General features: G+C 40.6%; 1 protein-coding gene across 1 annotated transcript; it reads right to left on the bottom strand.

Annotated features, from left to right (window-relative positions):
- Window positions 1-626: 626 nt before the first annotated feature.
- CHRNA6 (cholinergic receptor nicotinic alpha 6 subunit) lies at window positions 627-10,670 on the bottom strand. The gene is given in 8 exon segments (XM_062600531.1): window positions 627-1,201; window positions 3,609-4,596; window positions 4,715-4,824; window positions 5,937-5,981; window positions 7,804-7,943; window positions 10,355-10,484; window positions 10,486-10,569; window positions 10,572-10,670. Coding segments are annotated over 8 exon segments (1,725 nt in total). The 3' UTR covers window positions 627-1,072.
- Between the last annotated feature and the right edge of the window lie 1,022 nt (window positions 10,671-11,692).

Here is an 11,692-nt window from a genome sequence, read left to right as displayed (position 1 = left end):
GCAAAAGTTTTTAGAACAGACCGTGGACAATGACAACTGCTAGCCCAATGAGAGAAACATGCGGCCTGAAAATTCTGCTGGAACTCACCATGTAGAGTGTTTGCTATTCAGCAGCAGGAAGCAAAGGGGACCTTGAGCATCTACAAAGTTAAGTGACAGAAACCATTTCAAATGTGAATTTCAAACTACAGACAGTTCAGTTTTTTTCTGGTTTTCTGTATCTGCTGCCAGATTATTCCACTCCAAAGTCTCTAGGATGCTCTAGATGGTGGCAGCAAGGCTACATGAAGTGCAAATTGTTAAGCAGGTTTGTCTTTAACTATTGTAGGTGCTTAAGACATATCTGACTTCAAGCACAAACATAAATGTGTGTATTGTTGATCTGGGATCCTCATTTGGGTGCATGCAATGCTGAAGATGGGAAGACCTCGTTTTAAATTGTATCCAAGATGTCACAAGATCAAGGGATCAGCTGGATTGCACTTTTATTTGGATTATTGGCTTTCCCATCACAAGATCACATTAAAGACCATTGGTTCAGCCAGTAGAACCTTGGTTCCTCATCCAAATGCCAAACTGAAGACTAAGTATTACACAAGGAGAGAGAAAGAGAGAGAGGGAAGGTAAATTAACTTAAAGCTCAGGAAGAGTTATGGCAAGCAGAAAAAAACAAAGCCAGGTAGAGCTGTTTCTGGTCAAGGCACTCAAAAGGGCTAACTATCCTAGTATCTCTCTGGTATGAGGGTAAGTGAAAAACTCATTAGGTTTGGTTAGTGGCCTCCTTTGGTCAGTGGTCTTATTATTGCTCATCTCACTGAGGGAAAGTCAGATAAACACTATCAAAATCCCAGCAGTCCTGTCTTAAAAAGACCACACCCTCATCTCCAATTTTTAGTCTTCTTCTTATGATATTTTGTGTTTGCTTTCCCAGAGAACCGTCCCCTTCTCTCCTTCCCTTTGCGGGTGGGTGCTGAGGAGGGGTAAGCAGAGGGGTGGTATAAGAGGACAGAAATGTAGGAAAGAGTTCTGAATTAAAAAGCAAATAAAACAAAAATGGGTACAAAGGAGTGGATCAGGGTTGTATGGCTGCTATTAGTGGCTGGAGAAAGAGCCCTGCAGTTCCAAACACACATAGGATTATGAATACCCAGAGAAATACTCTGTCTATCACCATAGCTACATATTTCCAATCATCTTCCACCTGCAAGAAAAAGAAAGAAAGAAGGATAAACTACATGTAACACGCAGTTGTGGGTTGATGCTGTGTGGTAGAGATGTCCCTTGTGCTTTTGAACATGATGAAGAAGGCAATACATACAGATCAGAATGTGGTGCTTGTATTTGCTGTCACTTTCAAGACTTTGGAGGGGGCTGATTTTCAAAGAGTAGATATGATCATAACATAAGATCTGGGCCCATTTCTGTGCCTCTCTCTGAACTATCTTCACGTTTTGCTCCTCTGGCCTCATCTGCCACTGTGTCACTCCAGTCAGACTTGGCTCATTTCAACAAATGGGGCAACTGGACTGAGGCAAAGCAAGGGCCTGGACTGTGTGAAGTGCGGTGTCACGTGTGCTCAGCACACTCTGGCTGCAGGCCATGGAGATCTCCTTACCTCTGCACCTAGATATGCACCTAGAAACATGTTCAATGCAGTTACTGCCTTCTAAACTGTACTGATGTATGTGGACCATTGCATCAACGGATGAACATTCACTCATATAATCAATTTAGTAAACACTCATAGTATTTACTAAATAATCTCTGTTAAGCATTTTCTCACCTTGTTTTCTTTTCCCAGTTTCTGGAAGTTTTCCTCCAAGAAGCTGCCACTATGCTTCTTGGGAAAGAAAATACAGCAAAAACTCCAGCTGCTGTAAATGTTTCCACCATTTTAAAGGGCTGTTATTCACACACTGCTTGTACATGGTATCACCCAGATGGATTTGACTGGCTGGCTGATGAAGCAGGAAGCAGCTTGCAGAAGAGTTTCCTCAGTGTCTGACTGAGAACAAACCCCATTTTTTCCTTTGCCCTAAAGAGAGGGACTGTTCTCAGATGAAAAAAAATCTGCTTTCAACCTCTAATACGTCTTGAAAAGTAAAAGACAGAGCTGATGATACACATGCCAGACTGAGAATGCAATTTCATGTCAAGGAGAGTTCTGCAAAATCCACGTCAGCAAAACTGGCAATGGAAGAGTTATGAGCTGTATAATCAAAGTGGCATGTTGCTGTGACTGCTTCATGCAAAACTTCTGCTTATCTGGTGTGCATCCAAGAAACTGGATGGACATGGTACATGGCCATGTTTTATGCAGCTGGAGTGACAGTGAGAGCTGGACAGAAATGTTGGGGTCAAGCAAGACATCAGGGCACAGGCTCAGCTCCCTTCTCATCTCTGTACTGAAAGACGTCTGCCTTTTGTTTGGGGTCTGACACATAATGCCAGATCATCCTATGCACTTCAGTCACCAGTCTTAACAGTAGCTCTGCGTTCAAAGTTAGATACATGTTTTATCATGAAAAATTGTCCACTACATTTTTTTTAAAAAAAGGGAGATGTAATTTTTGGATGGCAGAAAAGCTACCTGAATTTGTGCTGATCTCAGCAAATTATTCTGATAGAAAGAGGAATACCAATGCTTTCCTCACAAAATATTTGCATTTTTCAAGATAAAAACAGCAGCCTTTCATATCGAAATGGATTTTGCCATCATATAGCATCTAACAACTCAAATCTAAAAGGAAACATTTCATGACTGGTTAAGGTAAATCATAGAATCATAAAGGTTGGAAGGAACTTCCGGAGATCATCTAGTCCAACCCCTCTGCTCAAGCAGGGTCACCTAGAGCATGTTAACGTTTCATTAGGTTTGGAATTCTTTTTTAAAACATCCTGGTGTGTCTTAAAATTTTTATTTTTTGCAAGACATAGGTGTCCAACAACCTTTGTTGGAGCTGTTTTTAGTTGCATGTGTTTACACCTGAGGACCTCACCCCTGAGTTCTTAAAATACCAACATGCATCATTTTCTATAACAGTAATCCTTGTTAGGATGAAATATTTATAACTTCAGACAAGCAAGTCCGTAAGTCCAAATGCCATTTTTCATTTTTAAAACTCCTTCTGTCTGTCTTCAATCTGTCTTTATTAATCTATTTTCTGGTTTTATTCAGCTGTCTTTCCCCAAACTCAGTTTTTCTTTCAAAATATGGTTGCCGCGGCTACCTGAATCACTGCTGATCAATGTTCATTTACCTCATACCTCATGGCCTCCACAAGCAGATCCTCCTCTCCTCCCCCAAGAAAGGTCATCCTCATGTCTAATCTAAAACTCTCTTGCTGCTTAAATTATCCACTGGGAATAGATGAAGAACAGACAAGCTTACTTTTCTTGTTCTACCCCCAAATGGATGATTTATCTCCTCCCTTCCTGCAGGAAACTTTGACCCATCTGCAGGTCTCACAATTCTCTTCTCCAGCAATTCCAGTTCCTTTGGGCTGCTCTCCTAAGCCTTGTTTTTCAGCCCTCACTTGCTGTCCTCTTGTGTGTGGCCCTGTGCCCAGCTGGCTTTGTGTGGCCCAGTCAGGTGTACACCTCCTTACCTCTTTGGTTTCATTTTGAGACTTCATGTTCTCTGCAATGAACTGAATGCTGCTAATGACATCTTTCACTTCTGGGGAGTAGTCCACATGCTCTGCTGTCCATTTCAGTGACTGGTGGCTTAGTTGCTTGCTTTTGATGGTATTGAGTTCTGCTGCTCTATCACAGTGACCGCATCGCTGCTCCTTCTGTGATTTGGCATCTCTGTGTTTGCTGTGCTTTGACTTGCCTGACTTATTGGTTGATCCTTTCTTGCTCTTTGTAGATGTGTGTTTTTTCTGCTGTTCTAGAGGCCTCTGCATGAGTAGGACTTTTGGGAGCAGGCTAAGAAAGACAGTTTTTACCCATTTGGGCATTGTGTGTGTGGTTGGGGTTCTGTAATGTATATTCAGGACAAACACTGTGATGACAATTGACAGAGTCACAAATATCATGGTGAACAGCAAATATTCACCTACGAGAGGAATTACTAAAGAGGTAGATGGGATTGTTTCTGTGATCACCAGTAAAAACACAGTCAAAGAAAGTAGCACAGAGATACAAAGAGTCACTTTCTCACCACAGTCAGATGGCAGGTAAAAAACTAACACAGTTAGGAATGAGATGAAGAGACAGGGAATGATTAGATTTATGGTGTAAAACATTGGCAGCCTTCGGATATAAAAGGAGTATGTTATATCTGTGTAGATCTCTTCACAGCAGTTATATTTGATGTCATGTTTGTAGCCAGAAGCATCAACTATTTCCCATTCACTATTTTCCCAAAAGTCATTCATATCAACTTTGGAGCCAATGATCAGAAGATCAATTTTGGCTTTGTCATAGGTCCATGAACCAAATTTCAATGAACAGTTCTGATGATCAAATGGGAAAAAGGTGATATCCATAGGACAGGAGCTTTTAAAAATAGCTGGTGGGGTCCAGGTGATCATTCCATCATAGCGAAGGAGGGCTTTGGTCTTGCCTTCAACTTGAAAATCTCCCACAGCACTGGAAAGAAAAAGGAGGTAAAGAAATGAAAATTACCATGAAAGTAAAACAGTATCTTCCAGGGACACTGCATCTCTTTTCTAAGAGAAAGTGTAAAATGGAAAAGTATTCATCATACTTGTTGTACAAGACAATATCTGGCTTCCAAATTTTATCTGCTGGTACCCGAACGAATTCAATGCCGTCATATTCTTTGGGATCCCATTGCAATTTGTAGTCATTCCAAATCTGAAAATAGAATGAATAAGGATTATAAACCTATTGTAATCAGCAAATATCTGCCTCTCAGATCTGCCTGGATAATGACAAGGTATAACAGAGACTGAAATCAAAGCATGTAGAAGAAGGGGAAAATAGCCCAAAGGACAACAGGCATTGGAGAAAAACAGGGGATGCACGAGTTTTGCTCACATTGGTTTGCTACCTCCTCTTTTGTAGGATCAATATCTAGGATATTGATTGCTGAGATGATGAGACTTCTCCTTGTCTTGCTGCAGCAGTGCAGACCCTAACCTGTGCAAGGTTACTTCCCCAGTTAAAACAGTAAACATGGGCCTCACTGCTGTTGGTATCAGAGTGGATCTTGAAGGCTAAGGGAGACCAGCGTCTGAATCAAAAAGGGACTATATATGCACATTGTAACAAGCAGTGTCTGCCAGGGGACATTAATACCTCATACTACTAGTATAGGCACAGTGAATTGCCAAGTTAGGGAAGCCAGGGATGTCCCACAGATCTCTTGCATTGCTGTCTAGTGCCCTATCTGCAGTGGCCTATCACACAGCCCACGCTGAGGATCCTGTGAGCATAGCAGCTTTTGCAGAAAGCTTTGTGTGGACCACAAACAGGGCCTGAAGCAAGCTGATTTTGGTGGAAGATGGCTTTTTTCTCTCAGCAATTTAGATTCTCTAAGGCTCTTTGTCTATGCATGACTACTAAAACCGTCAGGAGAAAAGGAGGTATGTTTCTTTTGCTAATAAATATTTTAACTGGAAACATAAATTGGAGATGATATGGGACTGCAGAGCTGTATATTTAATCATTCCTTAACAGGTACATTCAGCTAAGTGAAATTTATTGGATAAACAGATGATAATGGAGTTGGAAGAGAATGCACTGCACAGGAGAGATGAGTTGCACTTTCTTACTTCTCAGAAATAAGATCACATAATGAAAAAGACTTTTTCAAACCGAGCTTTGGTTAATGGAGATTCTTCTCCTTATATGTATTTTTAAAACCCTTGCTACTAAACAAGCACTTATTCTGTAGATTTAACTTTCAAGGTAGCATACATTTCCCTGTATCTATGCAAAATGCATAAGAAATGCAAGTCACTTACATGTCTCAGCCACAAATTGGTTTCCATAATCTGATTAACTTCATCCTAGAAGCAAACACAAACATAGAATCGTAGAATCATTACAGAACTGGTAAGGTGGGAAGGGACCTCTGGAGATCATCTAGTCCAACCCTCAAACGAGAGGCCCACACCGGGATCGAATCTGCAACCTTGGCATTATTAGCACCACACACATCTTCACTCCATAAATCTGTTATAGTATCCTGAGATAGACACAGATTTATTCTGATAGAAGTAGAAACCAATATTCCATATTAGCATACATGAGCTTTTTCTGGTCTGTGAATCTCAGGTGATTATAGGCTATTTTTAGGGTGCTTGTAAAATATTACTAGGCAAAACAAAGCTATTTCCAGAAGGCTTATATTTTCTGCATGGTAGTTTGCAGCTCTACAGATATTTTTGAGCGGCCATGACCCGCAGATATCTGACATACCAAGAGTATGCCAGAGGCCTGAACAGATGAAGACAAAGCATATGATTAGTCTGACAAGTGTGAGTGGAACAAGGTTCTTCTTGCAGCTATGTTTTGTGGGATCCTGTTTCCAAAATGTCCTGCTTACTTAGCACAGTATTGGCTGAACTTAAGGAAAATGGCATCCATAGGGCAGTATTCTTTCTTTTATATGCAAGCCCCTGGAGCTTATATGCATTGAACCAGCAATAAAGTAGATAGCTGTAGAACTGGCACCTTCTTTTTACAGTCAGTGATGAATCAGAAAGGTGCTACATGATGCACAAAAATAAATGATCAGTCCTGTTCTAATGTGCCTTCAGCCTAGAATAATTTGCAAAGAATCAGATTACATACATTCATGAATGCAGGCTTACATTCACAGTATCTGTGAGAACTTTCCTTCAGAAAATCAAGCTAGTTTATTTATCATTTTCCTTTTCATCCCAAGGCAGTTCCACAGGCCATTATGTAAGATTGAAGTAAATTCTAGAAATCTGCCAAGTTAGCTCTAGAAACAAAATACTTTAATAAACTCATTCTAACAGCTGAGAGGTCAAAGCCCTATCTCTACCATGAGGACCTACAATGCTTTTGTTTAAACTTTCAAATAATTCAACTCCCCAGCTGCTCTTGAATCTTGCTCCATTCTTTTTGTCTGTTGCTTTATTATGGTCCCAGGAAGATCCCTGGGAACTGAAATTCAGGTTCTGTTCTGCCGATAATTCAACTTCATTGAGCAAACTGTAACCTGGTGCATTCAGACCAGATTTTGCTTCTTCCACAGTCCCTCTACACTATCCCAGTAAGTTTCCCACCTTACACAAACTCACCCTTCTATATATACATCCCACAACACATAATAGCTATTCCCAGTTCAGCGTCTAAAAACACCACCTCACAGGTTGCAACATAGCTCTTACCTTACTCTGAACCAAATAACTGAACTAAACATGCAAAGAAATAATTTTATGTCTCAGGGTCACTCGGGAAATTACACTAGCCCCAAGGGAGAACTAGGCTACATGCTTCGTAATGTGGACACAAGCAGACGGCTCTGGAGTGGGCTAACTCTGTGGAGAATGGGCATGAGTGTTTGGCATTGCTGCTGTGGGGGCTGGAGGTTGCTCTCTGAAATAGAGAGATTTGACACTAGAGAGAGAAAATGAATCAGTACAGTTTGAACTACTTATTTGAACACCGAAGGGACTTGGCTTACAGACAAAATTGCAAAGGACTCAACACATACAAATGGACACACATGATGATGTGAGCTACCAGATTTGCAGGTGCAATCACCGCAGTCTGCTGTTTTAGCAGTTTATATGTGTATGCATGCTTGAAATCTCTTCCCACTCCCATATCTCAACAGCCTTTTGTAATGAGTCTTACCACATTTGTAAGCTGGGTAATGGCCACTTCAAAATGCACTGTGACAGGATCAGATACATTTTCCACTGGCCTGATGAACTGGTTGTAGTGGGAGAAGAGTTTATGAAATAGTCGTTCTTCTGATTCACAGGCTGTGACAGCTGTGTTGATAAAAATAAATGAGAAGAGCTACTTCAAAGTAAGGAAGAGGGAAATAAGATGCTGCATAATGTGCTATTCCATGATATATTTCTTGTCCTGCACTTTTGACTGAATACCAAGACCCAGCAGCAGAAAGAGAAGAAGACTGATAGTATATTGCCTGTCAAAAGCATTCTCCTGAAGGACTTTGTGCACTGCTCCCTGACTCCTCAAAGTTGAAGGTAATGGCCTGAACATAAATGTCCCCTGAGCTGGACAGAAGCCACCATTTGGCATACTTCGGTGTCAGACCAAAGCAGAACAAGGTCTGGTGACTGGAAGATGAGGCTAGGCAAATTCTGAGCAGAAGCAAGGTAAGCATTTTCAGCCAAAACAGTAGAAGGACAACCTATCTGGAAATGAACTCACTTTTGGGTGCATTTACTTTAAAAGTCAGAGTTTATGAAAAACATAAATTCTTACTCAGAAATTAAAATCTTAAGGCTGCAATTACTGCATTGAAATCTATGGCAGAAAGTGTGATTTGGTAGTCATAATGATTTCTCCTAGCCTTAAAAACTATAGGTGCATTTTATCCTCAGGTTTGCTATTTTAACTCTTGAGAGCAGTTTCTGCTCAGAAGAATGTTTTTTTTTGTTAAGGTCTACGAGAAAAAGGAGTGGAAATGTTACAATTTCTCACAAAATAGCATGGATTTCTGACATTGCAAGCTGTTCTTAGGGAATAAGCAGGTCATAGCTGTAACTCTCAGTGCAGGACAGGCTGTGTGGCTCAGTAAGGGTAAGCTGTACAACAGGCACTGAGCTGCCTTGCAGCAGTCTCAAGAAGAATGCTCTGAATCCATTATATACAACCCACATCTGAAATAGTTATTTCACAGTGCTAAAGGCTAAAAACTTTGATTTTAAAAGGAAAAGTTAGATTGTATGGTCTCTGGTGACATCAGCTTAGAAAAATATCTTTCTTAGCGACTTTGCTATTTCAACCCACTACCATAATTCAGCACTTGAGAGTCAAAATACTTCATAAGGCAAAGATTTAGAACTTGCTTCTCATATTGAGCACAGCTATCTTGTCAAGGATGCATGATGCAACCAAGGATATTATTGACGTGAGTGATAAAAAATTACTGTTTCAGATATGTTGTCATGATGTTTTGCATTAGTCCCAAGCTATACTAGAATACTTTAGGAAAGCAATCACAGTCGGCCTTGATGACAGCAAATACATCAAGCACAGATGGGGCTTGGGTTAGATAGTTTCTGGTATGGCACAAGACATACATTTGTATTTGGCATTTCCTCCAGCGATCACTGTGGCCTGAGATTGAACAGATGTCCTATATGGAGATGCTCTGTTTCAGCATACAGCACTGATTTCATGCATAGGCCACACTTTCTCTATCTTTAAAAATGACATTACTGCCTTTAAGATGATACAGGTCATGCTCAGATTCCAGGGATTTTCACAATTAAAAGCTGAAATGTTGGTAATTGGTGACTTTCATTTATGGAATGAAAATGCCAGTAGTCTTTCCCTTACTTGATGTTTTATTTCATCCCTTTAACAACACCTAGAGAAGATACATTACTGTTACTGCCTGTAGAGTTTGGACACTTGTACATTGTGTATTGCGCCATTCAAAAAGGAAATGTAGCTTCCTTTTCAGACCTCTCTATCACAGCCGTAGCACTGTGACTAGAAGAACCCTACTGTGGGGACAGGAGGAAAGCCAGTGAATCTAAAATCATGTTTCATTTGAAATATTCCTATTGGCTTCTTAATGGACACATTCTAAAATAAAGCAATCTTTGGAAATAGGCACATTTTCAGGCCTTTCATTTTTATACTTCATTTACATTTTCTCATTTTATTTGTGCTGCTCTAAGACAATGCCTAATACCCTGCTAACAAAAGCACAATAATTCATGAATGTGAGTCTTGGGCATCAGCAGAGGTGTAGTGACTTATAGCAGAAATGCTATTGAAACTCAGTGAGTCTTGTACTTCGAAATTACTCTGGAGCATTTTATAATAAATCACAAACAACAATGAATAAAATATATTGAATTCTCACTTCTGAAAGTGTGAGTACATAACATGCACATCCTTAGCCTGCATTATTCAAGCAATGTCAAAATTCAAGCATCTAGCAATATTAGCAGAGCTCCATTTTGTTTTCCATTCTGCAGTAAAAGCAGTTCCTCAAATAGTTAAGTCACTGAAATAAACAGTTTTATTATGTGTGAAAATAAGCGTTGCTTTAACTCCCTTAAAATACTGCTAAAATATTACAGGTTTCAAGACATAAATGGCTGGTAGAAAGTTTACACTGAATTCATTCCAGCAAAACAGAAGCACAGAGAGTGACTAGAAGGTATTTTAGAGATGAGTATCAAAGACAGCCTACCTTTAATCAAGGGTGTGAACACAAATGCCCACACATAGAAAGCAGGGTAACGCCAACACTGCCACCTCTCAGGATGCATTGCCAGAAGCAGAACAAACCTTCGTTTTGAGGAAAGAGGTTTGGAAAAGCCCAGAAACAGAAGGCAAGAAGACACAGACGCCCCTTGGATTGTAAGTGGGTGGTACAAAGATTTCAGTTTTGCATTTGCAGCAAACTCTGCAGTCTGCTGAGCACAGCAAAGCCTTGCAGAGTTGCTCCTGCTATCACCAGGCAAGCAGAGCTTACGATGTGAAGAGAGAAAGGAGTTGAGCAGCATCCGATCAGGTGACTTTTCACATTTCCAGTCACCCGCACCTTTGCCTCTGGGGGAATGTATGAGCATGCAGGAGAGATGGAAGGCGAGCCACAGGCAGCTGCATTCGTGGAGTGGGGAGGCATCCCTCCACCCACTGTCTAAAGAATAGTCACTCAAAAGCAGCTGCTTTAGCTATTGCTCGGTGTGATTTCTTCACAGATCCCACCTGAGTGAGTCTGTCAGAATATACAAGGATGAAACAACCTCAGTTTCTTGGCTGAGGACCAGTTCTGCCGCAGGAGAAATGGATGCTATGTGGCTTTAACACCTCTACCAGAAACTCTTTGAAATAGAAAGAGTATCATGTGCTAGAATTGCTTGACAATTTTCTAGGTGGATAACTCTAAGGTAAATAGACTTATTATTGCCATCTGACAGGAATACCTAAGTGTGCTAAGTTCCTTCCTGACAGACAAGTCAGCTCAAAACATCAGTTTTCCTGTGATTTTTTTTCTGTGGTATCATCCATGTGCTGGTATGTTACTGGTGTGGAAATAGAGCAGTAAATTGAAGGAAAAACATTAAGTGCTGTCAGAGAAGTAGCTAATAGACCAGATTCACTGGGATATAACACTGCTCTTTATCATAGAAGTTAAAAAAAAGGGAGGGGGTTCAAATCCTGTAAAGATTAATTTGTTTGTTCCTTAAATATTCAGTACAGGTTTCTTTGCAACAGGAATGCCTGAAGAGAATCTGCAGGCAAAAGGTTTGAGAAAGTGAGTGGTCTGTTTAACTGGGGAGGGGTAGATGGGGCCAGAGATGACTTGGTGCCCTCCAGCCCCTCTGAAAGCTCCAGCAGGGAATCTCCTTTATGTGTGCTCAACCCAGCATGAATATGTCAGAGTGACTGGATGGATGATTCGATCAAAACAGAAATACTGCTGATTTCCAGGCAATTACATTGTAAAAGTGTAGAGAGAAAAGAAAAGCTATAAAAAAAGAGGATGCTATTCACACTGCAGAGTGCAAAAGCAAGGACTTTC

The sequence above is a fragment of the Rhea pennata genome, chromosome Z, assembly GCF_028389875.1.
Source record: "Rhea pennata isolate bPtePen1 chromosome Z, bPtePen1.pri, whole genome shotgun sequence".
NCBI classification, from domain to species: domain Eukaryota; kingdom Metazoa; phylum Chordata; class Aves; order Rheiformes; family Rheidae; genus Rhea; species Rhea pennata.
Note: the sequence above shows the minus strand (reverse complement) of the source record. Positions and strands in the feature narration are given on the sequence as shown.